General features: G+C 36.4%; 1 protein-coding gene and 1 pseudogene across 13 annotated transcripts in view; both read left to right on the forward strand.

Moving 5' to 3' along the window:
- The window catches only part of CNOT4 (CCR4-NOT transcription complex subunit 4), a 141,166-nt gene that overhangs the window by 88,313 nt on the left and 30,259 nt on the right, over positions 1 to 22,594 (forward strand). For all 12 annotated transcript variants that reach the window (XR_013814266.1, XM_079785411.1, XM_079785408.1 and 9 more), the window contains exons 8-10: positions 17,145 to 17,202; positions 19,045 to 19,294; positions 21,439 to 21,933. Coding sequence is in view for 11 of the 12 variants with exons in the window: in XM_079785411.1 (XP_079641537.1) it covers positions 17,145 to 17,202; positions 19,045 to 19,294; positions 21,439 to 21,933 (803 nt within the window). In the remaining variant the exon portion in view is untranslated. The remainder of the gene's footprint in view (positions 1 to 17,144; positions 17,203 to 19,044; positions 19,295 to 21,438; positions 21,934 to 22,594) is intronic.
- LOC307108618 (signal transducer and activator of transcription 2-like) lies at positions 1,414 to 4,697 on the forward strand (annotated as a pseudogene). Its single transcript has 2 exons — positions 1,414 to 1,437; positions 3,346 to 4,697. The product of its transcript is annotated as a signal transducer and activator of transcription 2-like (transcript).

A 22,594-nucleotide genomic window follows, 5' to 3' on the forward strand; every position in this document is an offset into this window, starting at 1 on the left:
GCTTATAGTACCTAGAAAATTCAGAGCAGAAATTTAAATTTTAGATTATCTCTTTGAGATAACATTTGTTGTTTTTTTTAAATATAATATATAAAAGTAATATATTTTTATTGAAGGAAATTTAAAATATATACAAAGAAGTAAATATATGTAATCTCAGTACTTGGACATTTTTCTGAAAATGATTTGATGTATTTTTTAGTAGTATTTCTTTTTCCTGTCAATAAACACAATCTATAGATTGTTGACCAATCTATTTATATTTCACAATATTTGAATTCATAAATCCAATTTAGAAGAATACATATTAGACAATATAATACTGAATCATCTCAACCATTAGCATGTATATCTCTCTATTTAAGTGATTTGTGTCCCTCAGGAAAGATTTTCCTTTTTGTCTTTTTCCTATTTTATTGTAGTGGACCTCCAACTGAGAATCCCTAGGCTAAAAATTAAGGAACAGTGTTAGAAAGTGGTACTAGCAGGTCTTTGTCCTTATCCTATTCTTTACTTATAAGGATATCTTCAATGTATTATGCACTCTTAAGTATGATTTTGACCATTTGTTTGATAAATATTTTAATCATAATATGAAAATACCTTATTTCTAATTTATTGGACTTTTTTCTTTAGATTAGAAGTGAAAATAGGAATTTACCAAATGTCTTTTCAGCATTTATAACAAGTATTTAGCTTTTTTTTAATTTACTTTTTGTGATCAGTTATAAATAGATTTACAATATTTTATTGGCTTTGTCTTTATACAGAGTATGGTCAGAGTACATTCATAACTGTTTTAGTTAGCAGGAGAGTAGTTTATTATGGGCCACAAGTTGTAGAGGGAAGACCAAAGAGGATTTATTTAATTTTATTATTTTTTATATATTTCTATTGATTTCATAGAGGAAGGTAGAGGGAGAGAGAGAAACATCAATGATGAGAGAGAATCATTGATTGGCTGCCTGCTGCATGCCCCCTTCTGAGGATGGAGCCTGAAACCCTTGGCATGTGCCCTGCCCTGGGAATCAAACTATGACCTCCTGGTTCATAGGTCGATGTTCAACCCCTGAGCCAGGGCCCAAGGAGGATTTAAAACCATGTGCTCATTTAATAACTTTGCCCAAAGCCAACGCTACAGAATATTCAGCTGGGACATGGTTTTATGCATTGCATAACAACATGATAAAGAAATTTTTTTCCTAGGGGTAGAGGAGGAGTTGATTTTTGTTTGTTTAAGTAGGTCCCCAAAATTTATTAAGGGCGGTTGATGTTCTAAGTTAGAGAGAATTGTGGCTTGTTTGTTTGTTTTGGCAAGCTCCTATAGCTTTCTTTCTTTCCACGCTAACCCCTACAAGAGAGTAAGCTTGACTGTCAGTGATGCCAAAGGTCTGCTTTGGTCCCCATTTCCACATGGCCACCATACAGGGTACAGCAGTAGGGATAAATTTGTAGATATGTTTTCTTCTTCCCACAGGGTAAAACTTAACAAGTTAGAATGATGAGCAGCATAACTCTTTCCATTGCCCTACCCAAGAGAAGTTTTTATTTAAGATAAGGTGAGAATTAGACTTTATAGGGGGAAAAAGGAAATTAATGGGTTCTTTCCCTCTTTCCTTGGCATTCCTATATAGTGAGGAGCAGTTTTAGAAGAATTGTTAGAAAGCAAAACCTGGAACCTTATACACTGACACTAAACTTACAATGTAGTTTTTTCTTATTTCTAATTTAGCCAGAGTACAAATATTAAGAGTACTATAGCTGCTAATCCCAATTTGTCTTTAGTTCTTTCTCACTTAAATGAACAATAAATTCTAAAATGGAATGTGGCATTTTCTTTCTCCCCTCCATATTATGAATTTGAAAGTATATCTGTCAGTTGAGTATTGATTATAGATGTGCTGTTTTTCTATATTAATAAGTTACTTTGAAATGACAAATATAAACGATGAGATTTGGGAGTGATATCACTACTATTCAATAGAGATATTTAAGGACTGGGTATTTTGTTTTTAACTTTGGCACTTAAAATACCTTCATTTAGATTGAGACACTATTTGTTCATCAACTGAAGACTTTGGGGCAAGTTAGAAGCCAGCCAAGTTGGCCAAGCATCTAAAGATTCAAATGGAGGCACAGTTGTGTCAGCCTGCCTGCTTGCAGATAGTTGTGAATTTTGGTTTCTTTACCTATAAAACAAAATATTTTAATTTTATATTAATGATCTTTCAAGCTCTAAAATCTAATACATTCAGAGACTTTGAGAAAACTTTATTTGATAGATGTTTTTTCACTGTGTTGCTCTTCACTTCCTCTAGTACAGTGATCATTAGATATCAGGCATCTCAATTTAGACGAATTGAATTAGAATCTCCAGGGACAGAACCTGGAAAGTATTTTAATTAAATAAATATAAACATATGTATTTGTTTTTTGAAGAGCTTTATAGCACTGAATTTCAACTGCTGGGTTAACTGAAAAATATTTACTCCTGAGAAATCTGAATAATGTTCATCATTATTTCAGAACTATTTTAAGACTAGAACTTAAAAAAATTAGTGAGATTGTTTGTATCAAAACATATTTAGGAATTTTGATCTACAGGTATTTAAACACACATCATTACCTTCTGGAAATAAGGTCTTGATTATGTTATGAGACCAAACTATCAAAACTTTTTAGTCCCACTTGAATTCAGTGATTTCAATCAACTGTGTCTTCAGGTGTCTTGATTTCGCTTTCTCTTAGCACACAACTTGGCAATATTTGAGAGAATTATAGGTATAGGTAGTCTTCCAGCTCATAGCCTTTTCAAAGTGTCAGCCTATTTTTGCCTCTCATTCTTGAATTTGGTTCAGTTTATATTATCTGCTTTTCTTTGCTTTTATCCAAGAAAACCAAATTAATATGCTTCAACTTTTCAACACCTTTCTTTTTCCCTTACTAGGCAACCTCTGCCCCACTGCTTTGTGCAAATGGTTGTTAATCTTTCCTGTTAAAACTGTAATGAATAACGAAAACTTTTGCTTCAAAATGTAAACTATTTTTTCAGTGTGGCAAAAAGAGGTTGATTTAAGAAAGCTTGGACTGAGTGGCAGCCAGTGTTGGTGCATCCGGCTGGGAATGTCTAGCTCTGGCGTTTAGTTACCCTTTCAAGTTTGCTATGTGGGGTGGGTCAGAGGGTCTGAAGCCAAGACGGCTGGAGGCCCTGGTGCTGGAGCTCCCTCTGGAGACTAGAAGCTGTGACCAAAGCCTCTAGAGGGAGTGGGAATTGAGTCCCTAGCCAAACTCAGACCCCAAATGGTACAGTGAGAGATTCTGCAGAATCTTGACAGCCCATTTTAGGATCAAAGAGCCTCCTGCTGGTGGACATTTGATAGTTATTTGGCAATCTGGATTGAAGACCAGAACTGGCCAGGAGACTACACTGCACAACGATAACTCCAAAGCTAACATGCTGTTCTTCCACTTCTAATACCAACTGAACTATGAAAATGGCTGCTGTAGCCAGCACCCCGAGTGCTTGTTGCTACAGCACAACTTGTGAAAATTTTATCAGGACATTCAAACCTTTTCCCAGGGTCCTGTCCAATTGGCTGAGATGATCTTTAATTTCTTTAATTCTGATCCAGGCTCAGAGAGCTCAGTCAAGCAAGGAGAACCAGGCCTTGAAACACCTATGGAGAGCCGGCAGCATGGCATTGAATCCTGGATCCTGGAATTGAGGGCTTTAAGATGGAAAAGCTGGTGAAATCTGTCAGCTAACTGAAAGACCAGCAGGATGTCTTCTGAAAGACCCAGACCCCAATATGGATGCCCTGTGACGACCTTTATGGACCAGAGAGCAGCAGCTTCTATGGGAGACTCAGTGAACTGGACAAAAGAAGGAAGGAGGTTCTGGGTGCTTTTAAAGCACTGCTAGTGCAATTAACTACCTTAATTGAGGAAATGTTGCCTAAGTTGGAGGCATAGAAAATCTAGCTGCAAAATGCCTGCTTTGGAACTCCCTGGACCATGGTTGGAATACCTGGAAAAGTGATTCACAGCTGGAGCAAAGCTGTTGTTTCACCTGCATCAGCTGCTGAAGGAACTAAAGGGATTAAGTCACCTTGTTAGCTAGCAGGATGACCCTCTGACCAAAGGGATGGACCTACAAAAGGCCCACGTCACAGAATTGCTACAGTGTCTGCTTCACAAAGCCTTTGTGGTAGAAACCCAGGTCTGTTTGACCTTCACTCCCATCAATCCCTCAACCTTAAGACTTGGAGGAAGTTTACTATATGAACAAGGCCACTGCTGAGATTCAAAGAAGGCAGTGGAGTCATTGACTGCAGAAATCTCCATTGACAAGAGACTGTCATTATAAGGTTTCCAGAAGTTCAGTATTCTGACTTCAAACCAGAAAACTTTGCCCCCAAAGAAGGACAGAGTCAAGGCTTAATTTGGGACTTGGGCTACTTCACTGGTTGAGCAAGATACAGGTGATTTGGAAAGGGCAACAATGGGGCTACTAGGTATGAGAGGAACTGCATATTATCAACTTCATGGTTGGATACACCTACCAGGGACTGAAGCAGGAGCTGAAAACAGACACCCTCCAGGTGGTTAGTATTTCTGTTTCTAAGATGAACTTACTCTCAATTGCCTGGGCCTCAGTTCTCTAGTTCAGTCTGCTCAGCTTAACTCCCCAGAATTAGCACTTCTTTTTCAAGTCCTCCCCGCCCCCCGCCCCCAACCTCTCCAAAAACGTCTTCCTAGACTTTGCTGGGTCCTACTTTCAGTTGGCAATCTTACTATGGTTGGGAAAGCCCTTGACCTGGAGCAGTTAAGCAAGCTGAGGGACAAACTGATTGGGCAGAACTCTAAGATTGAGTGTGTATTGTTGTCTCGGGGTGACTTCATTAAAGCAAGAGAGTCCCCCACCCCCCAGGACATGGCTGGACAAACCTGACAGATCTCTGGAATGATGGACACAACATGGGCTTTGCAAACCAGAATAAAGAACATCAGCTGCTGAAGAGACCATTCTGGTGCCTACTGTGCTTCAGTGAATCAGAACGGAGAACACCAGGATGATGATAAGGTTCTCATCTACTCTGTGCAGCTCTGTACCAAAGAGATACTACAATCACTCACACCGACTGAAAGCATCCACCACTACCAACTGCTCACTGAGGAGAACATAGCTGAGAACCTGCTGTCCTTCCTCTACCTCCAAATCCCCTGGGATGAGGCTTTTGGGTGCTACTAACAGGAGATAGTTTTCTCTAAGAATGGAGGAAATACCCAAAACACAGGCTCATTGTGGTCTTGAACACACAGGTGGATGAGCTGCAACAACTACTGGAACTTAACCTGAAGCCAAAACTGGAATCATTAGAGCTGGATCTGGGACTAGTACTGGGGCCAGAGCTAGGCCTGAGTTTAGAACCTCTGCTTGAGGCAGGGCTAGATCTGGGGCCAGGACTGGAGTCCACACAGGTGTGCATGGTATCACAGAGTGCCAGAGCCAAACCTGAGACTAGAACTGAAGCTGGAGCCTATATCCTGGAGCCAGTACCAGGAAACAACTGCCATTACTCTAAGACAAGCATGTCAAACTCAAAGGCTAACACAGGCCCAATAAACAAGGTTTAAGTTTACTAGAGGCCCAGTGCACAAATTTATGCACCAGTGGAGTCCCTTGGCTTGGCCTGTGAGATCAGGCCAAAATCGGCTCTCTGACATCCCCCTAGGGCAGTGGTTCTCAACCTTTCTAATGCCGCGACCCTTTAATACAGTTCCTCATGTTGTGGTGACCCCAACCATAAAATTATTTTCGTTGCTACTTCATAACTGTAATTTTGCTACTGTTATGTATCGTAATGTAAATATCTGTGTTTTCCAATGGTTTTAGGTGACCCTGCTAGCGGTTCTCAACCTGTGGGTCGCGACCATCTGAAAACACAGATATTTACATTACGATTCATAATGTAACTTACCAGACACTGCATAACTGTACAAATTGATAAGAGTAACGCAAATAAACCTATTTTTCTTGTTTTCCGAAAGCGAAATATTTCCTGTTTGCACACCAAACAAGTCAGTACAAGACTAATAATGTGGCAATCGGCTGCTAAAATATTCGCTGCTAGTATTAGTGGAGAGAAATGGTGCGCCTGAGCGTAAGGCGCGTAAGGGAAATGAATGCAACACTATTATAGTAATCAGTCATTAGCGAACGTTGTAATTCGTTATTAATAATTATGTATAGCAGGATATTGTAAAAATTAAGTTATGAAATTTTTATTAAAGTTTCTTACATACCATTATATTGGCTGGGCCGCAAAAATATTCACTGTGGGCTGCATGCAGCCCATGGGCCGCGAGTTTGACATGCTTGCTCTAAGATGTAACCAAAGGTGCAAATGAAAGGCCCTGTACAGGCACGCCTAATTTTATTGTGTTCCACTTTATTGTACTTCACAGGTGTTTTGTTTGTTTTTTAAGTTAAAGGCAAGGCCCTCCACCAGCAAACAGATTGACTTGCCTTATTGCAATATTTGCTTTATTATGGTGGTCTGGAACTGAACCTGCAATATCCTTGAGGTGTGCCTGAACAGGTGGCTGTTTTGTGCCTGGTATGTTAGAGGAACATCCCTACCAAGAAAGAGGCCTTTATGAGCAGAAGTGGCTAATAAGCTTTGTGCTGAACTGAGGAGTGGGGGCCAGTTTGGGAAGAAAAGGTAACGTGTAGATTTTTTGTTTGTTTTAAATATAAAAGCCATGTGCAATTTATCATAGTGTACCCAATCTTCCTTCATCTGATATCAATGGGACTTGGTAGTTTTTGACCAGTACATTTAATAAAGTGGGCCTCTTTCTTCATTAGTAAATAAATGTAGTGTTTGTTTTCCTTTCTTAACCTTCTTGGCATGATAATGGACGACAGTGGGTAGGTGGATTTTGAATGTAAAACAACAAATTTGTTAATAGATCACAGTTTAAGCAGACACAGAGTTTTGTTTGAGGAAGCAAGTTTGACATCTGATGTCAGGGTAATTGTAAGAACTTTGACCCGTTAGGCCTTGGGATATTTACATTCTGTCTAGCCATTACATATCCAAAGAGTTCGTATTTATTAGAATTGGAATTTGTAAATATACTTTTTCTTGGAGTTATACGTACATTTTCAGGGCCCCTCTTTATTTTCAACTTTTACAATGAGCTTCTTAATTATCCTTAAAATAAATTGAAGAATATACTAAAACTCAGTGGAACATAAGCTTACTGATATTTTGCCCCATCCCAATTTTTCAGCAGTTGTCTTTGGATTGATGACAATTATCTATAAATTTTTAAACATCTTTGATAAAACTTTGGTAAAGTTTACAAAATCTGCTTATAAAACTGCAGCTGGCATGGTGGATAAGATGCTATAAGTTATTCTAATTGGCTGTAATTCATAAGCCTTCTTAGATTTATTCTGAATGTAATGTTTTCATATATTGCCCTTAACATTAACAGTCTGCCCTCAACTATATTGAAAATTATTTAGTGCTCTTTGTTAGTGGTGATTGGAAAGGTGAAGCAAGATTCTTTCTTTGTAACGTCTTGCTTTCATCTTTTCATGTCTTACTGTTGCTTCCTTTCAACTTTTAGCCCTTATTCCTATATTATAAAAATAGTGCAAGTTTGGGGAAGATGGCAGAGGAGGTAGCAATAAGAATCTGTTTGATGTAACTATTTTGGAACTTTGAAGTCTGTTAATGTTTTGCAACTTCAGGAAAAGACTTGGTAGTTAATTTTGGTTAATTTCAGCTCTTAGCACAGTAGCAGCCTGACAGGCAGCTGTTCACATGTTTCTGTAACACCTTGAACATAGCTTGAGGGAACCAGGAGGGGCAAAAAGGACCCTGTTCCCCAAATTTTGAGGTTCTCTTCTCTGACTGCTGAGGATTGCTTCTGATCACAGAAGTGTGGACAGAGTCAGGCAACCATTGTTGCTCCTCCCCCATTCTTATTACAACCTCTTCTCCCTCTGGCTGAAGTGATTATAAGGGAATTTATTGGACTAATTGCCCCTCCCTCACCCCTCTTACAATTTTCATTTTTTTCCCCTTTTGGGAGCCAGACATTAAAGACTAGGACATTAAAGAACAACTGCATATGGGGGAAATTAGAAAATGACTCTGTATGTTCAGGGAAAGCTCAGAAAGGACCTGAGAAGATCTTAAGTTTACACTTAAGGCTGATCCTCAGCACAGAGACAGCCTACAACAATAAAACAAACAAACAAAATCCAATAACCAAAAAGCAAACATTGGAGAAGGGGAAGAATCTGATTCCCAAAGGGGCCATATTACTAGATTCAAATTGCCAGTGTTCAACAAGAACAACAACAACACAACAAATCACAAGTCATATAAAGAAACAGAAAAATATTGCCTATTCAAAAGAAAAAAAAAATCAACAGAAAGTGTTTCTGAAAAAGAATAACAGATACACTAGACTTTAAAACACCTCTCTTTAAAAATCTTAAAGAACTAAATGAAGATGTGAAGAAAGGCAAGAAAATGATATATAAACAAAATGGAAATATCAATAAAGAGGCAGAAAACCTAAAAAGAAATTCTAGAGCTGAAAAATATAATAATTGAAATGAAAAATTCACTAAAAGAGCCAAAGGTAGATTAGAACAGGCAGAAAAAAAGAATTAGCAAATTTGAAGATAGGACAATGGATATTATTGAGTCTAAGGAACACAAAGAAAAAAGATTGAAGAAAAGTGAAGAGAGCCTAAGGGGCCTGTGGGACATTCTCAAGCTGACCAGCACACACATTCTCAGAGTTTCAGAATGCGTAAAGAAAAGGTGCTATTTGAAGAAAAAGTGGCTGGAAACTTCCCAAAGGCATGAATATAAATATCCAAGAAGCTTAATGAATTCTAAGATGAACTGAGAGAGATGCATGCTGAGACACATTGTAATCAAACTTTAAAAACCAAAGACAAGGACAGAATCTTGAAAGCAGCAAGAGAAGCAAGTCATCACATAGATATATGATCCTCAATAAGGATTCCTTATCAAAAACTTTGGAGGCCAGAAAACAATGGGCCAAAATATTTAAAGTGCTAAAAGAGAAAAAAATAAACCCTATCAACCTCAAGAATCCTATATCCAGCAAAACTGTCCCCAGAGAATGAGGGAGAAATTAATACCTTCTCAGCTGAACAAAAGCTGAGAGGGTATTAATTTCTCCCTTAAGCATTTCTTGCAAAGTCTATAGGTTACAAATGTTCTCAGCTAAACAAAAGCTGAGAACATTTGTAACCTATAGACTGCAAGAAATGCTTAAGGGAGTCCTACCAGGTGAAATGAAAGGACTCTAGACAGTAACTCAAAGCCTTATGGAGAAAGAAAGATCTCAATAAAGGTAAATAAGTGGGCAGTTACAAAAGCTAGTATTATTGTAACAATGGTTGTAACTATACTTCTTATTTCTTACATGAATTAAGAGATCAATACATTTAAGGTCCAATACATTAATGTAAAAGCTAGTATTACTCTAACTGGTTTGTAGCTCCAAATTTGTTTTCTACATAATTTAAAGAAACTGCATTTAAAAGAATTACTATTTTGTTTTTTGGCGCACAATGTATAAAGAGGTAATTTTGTGACATCATCAACTGAAAAGGGTAGAGATGGAGCTGTAAAAGAGAAGAGATTTTGTATGTATTGAAGTTAAGTTAGTGTAACTATAGTGTTATAGCTTTAGGATGTTAAATGTAACCCCCATGGTAACAATAAAGAGAATTGTTTTAGAATATACACAAGAGGAAATAAAAAAGAAATTTAAACATTTCATTCCAAAATAAGTCAACTAAACACAAAAGAAGACAATGCAGGAAATGAGGGAGTGGGGGCAGTTATAAAAAAATAGTGTGATGACATAAGTAACTCCATCCTTATCAGTAATCACTCTAAATGTAAATGGATTCAACTCTCCAATCTAAAGACAAAGATTGGCAGACTGGATAAAAACACATGATCCAACTATATGCTGTCTACAAGAGATTCACATTAGATCCAGAGACACAAGTTGAAATTAAAAGGATGGAAAAAGAGAGTAGGTGTGGCTATACTAATATCAGATAAACTTTTTAAGTAAAAAAAGATTATGAGACAAGAAGGACATTATCTATCTATTTATATCTATATATATAAAAGCCTAAGCGGCTGTTATGACTGGTTGACCAGTCGCTATGATGAGCACAGACCACCAGGGGACAGACGCTCAATGCAGGAGCTTCCCCCTGGTGGTCAGTGTGCTCCCACAGCCAGCCTCCCGTGGTCCCTCCCACTCACCAGTCAGCCAGCCCCAATTGCCGGCCTGGCCGAGGAACCCCACCCGTGCACAAATTTGTGTACTGGGCCTCTAGTATATTAATAAAAGTTTCTAACCTGCAAGAAGAAAAAACATGAAGTACCTAATACCAGGAAAATAGAATTAAAGGGATAAATAGTTCAACAGTAATAGTTGGAGACTTCAGTACCCCACTCACAATAATGGATAGAACAGCCAAACACAAGATAGGTAAAGTTAGCTATATTTAATAGACATATACATAACATTGTACCCAAAAATAGAGTACACTTTCTCCTCAAGTGGACAGGGGATATTTTCCAAGTTAGAGCATATGTTAAGTCACAGTTAAGTCTCAGTAGATTTTTAAAGATAGGTATCATACCAGGTGTTTTTTTTGTTTTTTGTTTTTTTGTTTTGTTTTTTTGTTTTTGTTTTTTACCATAACTGGATGAAGTTAGAAACCATTAACAAAAAGAAATCTGGAAAATTCAAAAAATTGGAAATTAAACAACACTTTTAAACAACTAATGTATCAAAGAAGTCACAAGGGAAACTAGAAAATACTTAGAGAAAAATGAAAAAGAAAATACAGCAAATCAAAGCTTATGGGAAACAGCAAAAGTGGTGCTAAGGGGGGAATTTATGGCTATTCAGTAGTCCTTTCATATATACATTGGATAAGTTTCAAGACCCCTAGTGGATGCCTGGAACTAGGGATAGTACTTAACCCTATATATACAATGTATTTTCCTGTACATATGTACATACCTATGGTAAAGTTTAATTTATAAATTAGGAACAGTAAGAGATTAACAGCAATACTAACAATAAAATAGGACATTTATAACAACATCTATAATAATAAAAGCATAATATGCTAATTAGACCAGACATCCTTCTGGACGTCCTTTCGTCCTTCCAGACAAAACTGGGTCCTGGGTGCCAGAGGGAAGCTGGTGCTGCCAGCTGGGGGAAGGAATTTCGTATTTCGGGCCTTTAGTACGGTAATAAAAGTTACGTAAATATGGCATTTTATTTTCTGTTTTAGCAGCTTTGTTGCTGTTTTTTAATGCAATAAAGTAAACATTCCAATCTCATAAAAGTCTAATTTTTTAGCAAAGCTATTTTTCTTTATAAGTAAGAGGCCTAGATTTTTAAATGAGCAGCAAGTTCCATACTACAGCAGCACACAGATAACTCCCAGAGCAATTCATTGACCTGACAGCAGGAAATAAAGACATATCATCAGAATCCATGTGGGCAGTATCACTTTGTTAAGAAGCATTAGGCTTCCTTTTTAAGTAAGATTTTATTTTGCTATTTCTAGAGAGATTGAGAGCATCTATATCAATAAAATGCAAACATGCTTTTTTATTCATCTGACATGATCACACCTACATGCTGAAAAGAAAGCAAAGAGATTGGGAGCAGGGCTCAGATTCTTAAGTTTTTTATATTCACGATTCTACTTTAAGGCATCATGTGGCATTATTAAATAAAATAAGAGTTACTTGAACACAAGCACTGTGCTACCATGACAGTCGATCTGATAACTGAGAAGCCTACTAAGTGAGTAATGGGCATGTGATGTTTACAGCATGATGTGCTGGAGAAAGGGCTGATTTATGTCCCATGTGGGGTGGAGCAGGATTTCATTATGCTAAGAACAGTGCACAATTTAAAACTTATGAAGTGTTTATTTCAGGAACTTTTCATTTAATATTTTCAGACCTTAGTTGACCTCAGGTAACTGAAACTGCAGAAAACAAAATTGTGGATAAGGGGGGACTATTGTAAATGTTTACATCAAAAAACAAGAAAGGTTCCAAGTCAGCAATCTAACTTTATAACAACAACAACAACAAAAACAGACTAAACCCAAACACAACAACAAAACAAAAACACAGACTAAACCCAAAGCTAGGAGAGGAAGGAAATAATAAATATTAGAGCAGAGATAAAATAGAGAAAATCAATGAAATAAAAGTTGGTTCTTTGAGATCAACAAAATTGACAAACAGCTAGCTGGACTATAAAAAAAAAGAGAAAAGGTTCAAATTACTAAAATCAGAAATTAGAATTAGGGACATTACTACAGATTCTATAGAAATAAAGCGTTATAAGAGAGTACTGTGAACAATTGTATGCCAACAAATTGAATAACATAGATGAAATGGGCATACCTAGAAACAAAATCTACCAAGATAAAAAAAAAAAAGCGGGGGAGAAATAGAAAATATTAATAGATATATAACTACAAAGGAGATTAATTAGTAATTTTAGAAAAGCTGTCTACAGATTCAGTACAGTCCATAATCAAAATTCCAGTGGCAGATTTTGCAAATAGAAGAACCCATTCTAAAATCCATATGGAAACTCGAAATATCCCAAATAGCCAAATAATCTTAAAAAAAGAAGCAATCTTTTATTAAGTAATCAAAGCAATGTGTTATTGGCTAAAGCAGATATATAGACCAGTGGAATAGAGAGTCCAGAAATTAACTCACATTTAGGGTCAGATGATTTTTGACAAGGATGCCAAGACCATTCAATGGAGCAAGGACAATCTTTTCGAGAAATGGTGCTGGGAAAACTGTATATCCACAAGAAAAAGAATGCAGTTGAACCTTTACCTAACACCTTATTCAAAAATTGCTTCAAAATGGGTCAGTGACCTAAACATAAGACCTAAAACACTAATAGGACTTCACGACTTTTATTTAGCTTCATGGCATTAGATTTGGCAATAACTTCTTGGGTCTGGCACCAAAGGCACAGATAAAAGAAAAAAAATTAGACAAATTGGACTTCATGGAAATTTTAAAATTTTGTGAATCAAATGACACTATCCACACTAAAAGACAACACACAAAATAGAAGAAAATATTAGCAAATCATATATCTAAGTGACTAATAACAAGAATATATAGAGGACTCCTAAAACTCAACAACAACAAAAATTAGAAAACCTGATTCAAAAATGGGCAAAGGACATGAATAGACATCTCACCAAAGAAGATATACAAATGGTCAATTAGCCATGAAAAAAAGCAGAAAGCAGGTGTTTGAAAGAGTATGGGGAAATTGTAACCCTGGTGCACTATTGATAGGAATATAAAATGGTACTGCTGTTTTGGAAAACTGTATGGAAGTTCCTCAAAAAATTAAATAGAATTACAGTAAAATTCATCAATTTCAATTTTGGGTATATACCTAAAAGAATTGAAAGCAGCATCTCAAAGAGATACTCGTACACTAATGTCATAACAGCATTACTCCCAATAGTTTAAATGTGAACGCAACAAGTGTCCATGGACAGATCAATGGACAAGCAGAAATATGGTATATACATACAATGTAATATTATTCAGCCTTAAGAAGGAAGGACATTCTTCAATATATTACAACATGGATGAACTTTGAGCACATTATTGTCTCAAAAAGACAAATACTCTATGATTCCACTTATACATGGTATTTAGAGTAGTCAGAATCATACAGAAAGAATATGGTGGATGCTGGGGGGATAGGAAAATTGGTGAGTTATTGTTTAGTGGGTACAAAATTTCAGGTTTTACAAGATGAAGAGTTATGGGGATGGTTGGTAGTATTAATGACAATGTGAATGTATTTAGTAACACTGAACTGTGCACTGAAAATATTTAACATGGTAAGTTTTATGTTGTGTATTTTACCACATAAAATTTAAAAAATATATTGCAGTTTTATCTCATTTTATGTGTATTATGTACATCTGTTCTTCATGTTACCACCAAATTTATCTTTGTAAAACAGTGCTTTATTTTTATCATTTCTGTGCTCAAATTTCCATTGGCCTCTGTCCATCTTTCTATCCTTACCTCCCATTGTTAAAATCATCCTACATTAACTAAACTAATTACTTAACTTTCTCCCAGCTCTATCTGCAACCTTTTGATTCTGGGCACACTTGTAATTCCTACCTTTAATGCTAGTCTTTCCCCCTTTCAATGGCTTACTTAAATTTGAACTCCCCTAGGAAATGTTCACTGAATGTCCCACTTCAGTGGGTTCACTTCTAAAGACCTCTAGCATTTATTGATGAAACAATTAACAGTTGGCACTAGCAGATACTTGTTTTTGTGCACTTGTCTTATTGCCACAAATATCTCTAACTTAATGGATTCAGAACTATATCTTACAATTATTTGTAATTACCTACTTGACTTAATAACAGGAATTGATTTATTTACATTTTATGAATAATAAGAAGTAAAGATGCTCTTCACGTAAATTTCAGACCTCTATCTGTCAAATTCTAGAGCATTGGGCAGTATTTCTTCAGAAAGTACTCTTTGTATTCAGGGTACTAGCCCTTGTTAAATTTTTTAGAGTAGTTAAATGTGGTACTAGTAAGTTGTCTGTAAGGTGACTTTGTATGTATTTTCAGTCAATAAAATCATTTTGAGAAATGTGGAATCTGAATTTTTTTTTACTCTAGTATGTCAGAAATAAGTTTTTGTATTTGGGTACTAATACTTATTGTTTGTTCATGTGCTGGGGTTAAATAAAGTTAGTTGTAGAAATAGCTTGCTAGTTCTATGTCAAAGCTGTGTCAGTGTTGTAATGCTTATACCAGTTTTGGTTATAAGTCAGAGGAGTTCAGGTGGACTTGAAGTTAGCAATTCTAAATTACTTCACTGTGGTACTGAATTTTCTCTGTATGGAAGTCAAGTTTTAATGTGTTTTTTCTTTTTAACAGTTGAGTGTTAGCACAATCAAACAAAGGTTTGTTTCTGTTAGTGTGTGTGTGTGTGTGTGTGTGTGTGTGTGTGTGTGTTCATGCACATGCCTTCTGTAGGGTTATGATTAGAATACTGAAGTATTAATTTTTTTCTTCTGAACCCAGAAAAAGATAAATGTTCATATATATTACTAGAGGCCCGATGCACGAAATTCATGCAAGGGGCACCCCCGTCTGCCTTGGCCCTCACAGTCCCGGCTTCGTCTGGAATGTTGTCCGGAGAGTTGTTCCGCTGTTCGGCCGATTTGCATATTACACTTTTATTATTATAGATTAGCTACAAAGGCACCAGGCCCCATTTTAACTGTTTCTCATGTTTTATTTTTTCAACAACTCATATGTACTATCATTAAAATTCACTTTTCAGTCAAGAAACAGGCATGTTAAATGCACCTAAGACCACACTGACAATAAAGTGGCAGAGACAGGATTTGAACAAATTCTGGCTCCTGAGCATACATGAGTCACAGTAACTGTCCTCTGAAACAATTTCAATATTACCATACTAGATCCCCACCCAACTTTCTGAAAGCCAGTAGTGACCCACTTATTATACTCAATCTCATAGCATCCAGTTTTATGTGCAATGACATATATCCATGTCCTATTGCAAAACTGCCACATAAACTGTTATCTAGAAGTTACTAGAGGAATCACAATATCTCCAAAAACATTTTAAAACTACATCCCCTCCTAAGCCTCAGTTAATATTAATCTACTTATTATGAGACCAGTGTTTCTGACTTTTTCCCCTCTAAGACCTAGGAATTATAATTTTATGTGCCTTGGGCATGAAACAGCTTGGGCCACTTACACAGGCATCAAGCTAGGATGAACTAAGGACTCTATATCTGCTTTGCCCCTGATTGAATTAAGAGCAACACCACCAATCACCAATTTTCTATTTCTCTCATGTACTTGCTCCCAAAAGTTTTTCCCTTCCTCCAAATGATAGTGATTTGAAATGATAAACCAAATAGTTAAATTCAGAGTTGCCTCATAGTGATACTGAATGAGGTCCTAATCTTTAGAGCATGCTTTGTATCATCTTGTCTAGTTGCTAGTATTTCACTGGTTAGGTGTCTTTTCTTTCTTTCTTTCTTTCTTTCCCTTTCTTTCTTTCTTTCTTTCTTTCTTTCTTTCTTTCTTTCTTTCTTTTCTTTCTTTTCTTTCTTTTCTTTCTTTTCTTTCTTTTCTTTCTTTTCTTTCTTTTCTTTCTTTTCTTTCTTTTCTTTCTTTTCTTTCTATTCTTTCCTTTCTTTCCTTTCTTTCCTTTCTTTCCTTTCCTTCCTTCCTTCCTTCCTTCCTTCCTTCCTTCCTTCCTTCCTTCCTTCCTTCCTTCCTTCCTTCCTTCCCTTTCCTTTCCTTTCCTTTCCTTTCCTTTCCTTTCCTTCCTTTCTTTCCTTTCTTTCCTTTCTTTCCTTTCTTTCCTTTCTTTCCTTTCTTTCCTTTCTTTCCTTTCTTCCTTTCTTCCTTTCTTCCTGCTTTCAGAGACCAGGAGAGAGGGAGAGAGAGATAGAAACATAAATAACGAGTGGTGTCTCCTTGCCCACTGCCAGGGGTTGAAGTATTAAATTTACTGCTCTTAAGAACCTATAGAGAACATTCCAATAACTTTTATGCCCCCTGTCAAAAACACCTAGAAAAATGGGTATTATTTCAAGAAATTTAATGGGGAATGTGATAATTACATGCACAAAACGAAATAGTTTATTAGACTTTTAACCTATTACTTGGAGTAGTATCCATTTTAAGTAGTACTTTTTAAAATAAGCTATTGTTTCACCCATTGTTTTTGGAGAATCTTATTAGAATGTAAGTTGCTCAGTGGTAGGAATTTTATCTTATTATACTTTGTATTGTTAATATCAAACTAATATCTTATATCATAATGCTTCAGTAAGTATTACTGGAGGGTAAGATGCCAATTTTTCTGGGCTTTTAGAAAGTCTGTTTTTTTATGGTGAAAGAATGATTTTACTCTGATTTGATTTGATTTGTTTTCTTTTTACAGCCCCATTGACAAACCTTCAGATTCTCTCAGTATAGGGAATGGTGATACTTCCCAGCAGGTAAGAGTTTGATATTGTATCCTTTCACGTATCTGTTCTCCCCCTAAAACAGGGCATTCTGTGTAAATGAATTTCTAGATAGTGAGAAATACTTTAAATTTTAAACAATTTAAAAACACTTTTAGTGGACAGCCTTGCTAAATGTATTATAATTACCCTTCTTTTTTCTCTACAGAATCTGTACCCTTTCATAATGTGTTCAGAATTATCATTATGAACACATGTTATTGTACTGTGTGACAATGTATTAGTGTCCTTAGAGTCTGCTATTATTGGTCTTCTTGACTCTACATGAAATGGTCCCAGCCTATACCTTCTACATTCTTGATTTTAAGCATTGTTTCTATGACATATGCTTTCTTGTCCCTTGCTATCAACTTTATTTTCTATTTCTCTCATATACTTGCTCCCAAAAGTTTTTCCCTTCCTCCAAATGACTGAGATTTGAAATGATAAACCAAATAGTTAAATTAAGAGTTGCCTCATAGTGATACTGAATGAGGTCCTAATCTTTAGAACATGCTTTGTATCATCTTGTCCAGTTGCTAGTATTTCACTGGTTAGGTGTCTTTTCTTTTTCTTTTTTTAATTGCTTTCAGAGACGAAGGGAGAGGGAGAGAGAGATAAAAACATCAGTGATGAGAGTGAATCATTGATCGGCTGCCTCCTGCACACCCCTCACTGGGGATTGAACCCACAACCCGGCATGTGCCCTGACCAGGAATCAAACTGTGACCTCCAGTTTCATAGGTCGATGCTCAACCACTGAGCCACACCAGCTGGACACTGGTTAAGTTTCTGTACACTTTCTTACATTGGTAGAAATAAAATGTATTTCTAATCTCTTCCATAGAGTTTGTGAGAAACGTAGAGATCTGAAATACACTGCTTTTCCAAAATTTTTGCCTACAAATTCCATAAAAGAATTTGAAAATCTGTATGTCCCCTTGTGTATTTTAGGTTAAAATTTAAGATTTGTTTAATAATAAGTTTTAAAAATTATAAAGGAAATAATTGATATTTTGATTTGATCAAAGCAAGTTATATAAGTATAGATTTTGATAAAAATAATTATAAAACAAACAATAAAATTATATTGGAAATTCATCTCTTATTGAGATAGATAAGGACATTTTAAAATTAGTTTCATGTACCTGTCATGCATATTACCTTTCGGTTTAAGTTTCAGCAGCAATCCAGTCATGTTTTCATTTTTCTAAATGTAAGTGCTAAGATATCTTGTTCGTATAAATGAGAGATGGAACAAACAGTATTATATCAGTATCACTCAATTTTTTTAACTCCTTCTGAGTTGAATACCTAAAAATCATATAAAGATTTATCATAAAAATTATTTTTAATGATATATTTGGAAATAACTTGATTAGATCTTCTTTCCATATTTGTTCAAAACTAGTGCATTGGGAATCACCTAGTTTGCAAAAGAATCCAGTCATTATAGAGTCAGTCACTTGCTCATCACCAACCTGAATATTTCTAATAAATTTTGGTTTGATTCCCAGAAAGATTTTACTGTTGGGCAAAATATTGTAGTTAGGTCCCAGAGAGTGAGAAATATTCTTTTCTGTGTAAAGTGAGAGAAGTTAGGTTGTAAAACAAGAGGAGACTGGTTTAGTCTTTCCAGGAGGGTCAGTTTTAGAGAAGACTATTTATATAAGTTGATGGATTTTTTTAAAAAGTATGTGCTCCCATAAAAGAAGTTAAGTACCCCAATTTGAAGATGACTATTCTAATACCTTTTGTTGCAAGTCATTTTAATTGTGGCTTATTAAAATGTATAAACTTATATTGATTATTCTTTTCTTTTCCTATTTCATTTAGATATCTAACAGTGATACACCATCACCGCCACCTGGTTTATCAAAATCTAACCCCGTCATCCCCATCAGTTCATCCAATCACAGTGCACGCTCTCCTTTTGAAGGGGCAGTAACTGAGTCACAGTCGTTATTCTCAGATAACTTTCGCCATCCCAACCCTATTCCAAGTGGGCTTCCTCCTTTCCCCAGCTCCCCACAGACATCTAGTGACTGGCCTACAGCACCAGAGCCACAGAGCCTCTTCACATCAGGTATATAACAGCACCGCTGCATGTTCATAATTACACTCAGACTACAATGAGACCCTGGTTTGATGGGTTTTTATCCTTTTTCTCTCCATTTCCTTTTTCATAAAAATGTAAACATTTAAAAATATAAACTGCATGGAATTGGATGGTTAGGTAAGTTGTTTTATGACCTGGAACTTAGTTCTATGTTAACAGACAGATTTCTCCAGAAATCAAAGGTTAGATAATTTTTTTCCATTGTAAAACACGTATTCCTCTAGAAAGTATTAAGGACTTACATTTTATTTTATTTGAATTATTTTCTTTTATTTTTGGTTAATCCTCACCCGAGAATATTTTTCCATTGAGAGAGAGAAACATCAATGTGAGAGAAACCAACGTTGATTGGTTGCCTTCTACATGCACCCCGGCCAGGGCGGGTATCAAACCTGCAACTGAGGTATGCGCCCTTGACTGGAATTGATCCCCAGACCCTTAAGTCCACCGGCTGACGCTCTGTCCACTGAACCAGATTGGCTAGAGCAGGGCTTAAATTTTAAACCATATTTGTGTTTGTATAGTTAAATTTAAGATTTCCCCCCAGCTGACAAAAGACATATGTTGATTTATATTAAAATTTATATTTTTTTGAAAAATTAAAATTTATATTTTGCCATTTTGAGTCATTTTCGTTTTTATTTATTATAAGTTCTCTTGTTAATGTGAATAGCATCTATTCTCAGTGGAACAAATTATACTTTGACTTTAATAAAAATTTTAAAATGTAAACTTTACTAATAAATTCTGTTATATTTGTTATTACTTTATTTCATTTAAATGACTTGTTTTTTGTTGTTGTGTGTGTTTTTTAAAATAATTTTTTATTGATTTCAGAGAGAGGAAGGGAGAGGGAGAGAGTGATAGAAACGTCAATGATGAGAGAGAATCTTCAATTGGCCATTTCCTGCATTCCCCCCTACTGGGGACCGAGCCCAACTGCAACCCAGGAATGTGCCCTGACCAGGAATCAACTGTGACCTTTTGGTTCATGGGTCGATGCACAACCACTGAGCAACACCAGCGAAGCTGGATTTTGATTATGAATGCCTAAGAATATAATTTGGGTTTCAAGTACTTTTGCTTTCATTAGCACAATCAGTTTATATCATTCAGAGGTTTTTGTTGTTGTTTTGAGTTTTTTTGGTTAGTCCTCACCTGAGGGGTTTTTTTTCCAATTGATTTTTTTTTTTAACAAGAGAGTGGAAAGGAGCAGGAGAGACACAGAGAAACAACAGTGTGAAAGACACATTGATTGGTTGCCTCCTGCACGTACCACTATCAGAGCCAGAGATCGAGCCTGCAACCCAGGTGCCCTTGACCAGAATCGAACCTGCAACCCCTCAATCTGCAGGCCAACACTAACCACTGAGCAAAACCGGCTAGGGCAATTCTGCATTTTTTTTTTTGATTTTTCACAGAGAGGAAGGGAGAGGGATAGAGAGTTAGAAACATCGATGAGAGAGAAACATCGATCAGCTGCCTCCTGCACGCCCCCTACTGGGGATGTGCCCGCAACCATGCCCTTGACCGGAATTGAACATGCCCTTGACCGGAATCAAACATGCCCTTGACCGGAATCGAACCTGGGACCCTTCAGTCCGCAGGCCGACGCTCTATCCACTGAGCCAAACCGGCCAGGGCAAATTCTGCATTTTTTATATTAGTAACTTAAGAATGAAATTACTGTCCAGTCAGTGTGGGTCAGTGGTTGAGCATTGAGCTATGAATCAGGAGGTTACAGTTCTATTCCCGGTCAGGACACATGCCCAGGTTGCACGCTCAATCCTCAGTGTGGGTATGCAGGAGGCAGCTCATCAGTGATTCTTTCTCATTGTTGATGTTTCTATCTCTCTCTCCCCCTTCCTCTCTGAAACCAATAACATACATATTGTTTATATATATATATATATATATATGTATATATAATGAAATTAGAAGTATAAGAACTTTTGTAATTTTACAAAATCTTAATGTGCTAAGAAATCATACTTTGTGTATATTTGCCTTTACCTTTTAATATGATATTTAACTTTCACTAGTATGGATAGTTATTAAGTGTGAAAGTGGGCTATGTATTTTAAATTCATCACTCATTTTGTCTCCAACAGAAACAATTCCAGTATCGTCCTCTACAGACTGGCAAGCAGCATTTGGCTTTGGTTCTTCTAAACAACCAGAGGATGACTTGGGTTTTGATCCCTTTGATGTCACTCGAAAAGCCTTAGCAGACCTGATTGAAAAGGAACTATCAGTCCAAGACCAGCCTTCCCTTTCACCCACATCTCTTCAGAACTCATCACACACTACAACCGCCAAAGGTCCAGGCTCTGGATTCCTGCATCCTACTGCACCTACAAATGCCAACTCTCTCAATAGTACCTTTTCAGTCTTGCCACAGAGGTTCCCTCAATTTCAGCAGCATCGAGCAGTTTATAATTCATTCAATTTTCCAGGCCAGGCTGCCCGCTATCCTTGGATGGCCTTTCCACGCAATAGCATCATGCACTTGAACCACACAGCAAACCCCACCTCAAATAGTAATTTCTTGGACTTGAATCTCCCGCCACAGCACAACACAGGTCTGGGAGGGATCCCTATAGCAGGTAGGTTCATTTATAGTCCTTGAGAATTTGTGAATAACTCATGCCTTCGGGTTATTGGGTGGGTAAGGAGGGAACTTTTGAATAATAGAGTACTTATTTAGTCTTGGAAATTTCTTTGGAAAAAAATTAAAGTCCTTGTAATCTAAAATTTTTTTAATTGGGTGGATGCCTTGTAATATTGAGCTTTATAAGGATGGTGGAGTATTATACCTAGTTACTGCTTGGAATAATTTCACTTAATAAGGTAGTTACCAATTTTTCATATACCATAAAAATACAAAAAGAAAAAGAAAAAAATGGCCTCTGAAATTATGGTGCCAACACCGTGGTCAAAATTCTGATTATACATTCTAAAAGTAAACTGGTTCAAAAATTTTTTTAAAGATGGTAATAAGTGAGAGCATGAAGGATAAAGCCACTCTCTAATTACTTTTGGTAGTTACCTATTTTGACTGATATACACATACACATCAAAACTGTGCTTAATGTTAATAAAGTATTTAATATTTGAGAACTCTGATTATTAATATTTCACAGACATCTACATGCATAAGTATATTTTCTGTAAAAAAGGAATTGTTCAAGGAGAGATTATTTTCCCTTTTGGTATGTCATTTTTATTTGGGGGGGGGGGTGGTATTAAGTTTCTATAAGTGATGCC

This window comes from Cnephaeus nilssonii (assembly GCF_951640355.1).
Source record: "Cnephaeus nilssonii genome assembly, chromosome: 12".
In the NCBI taxonomy this organism is placed as follows: Eukaryota; Metazoa; Chordata; class Mammalia; order Chiroptera; family Vespertilionidae; genus Cnephaeus; species Cnephaeus nilssonii.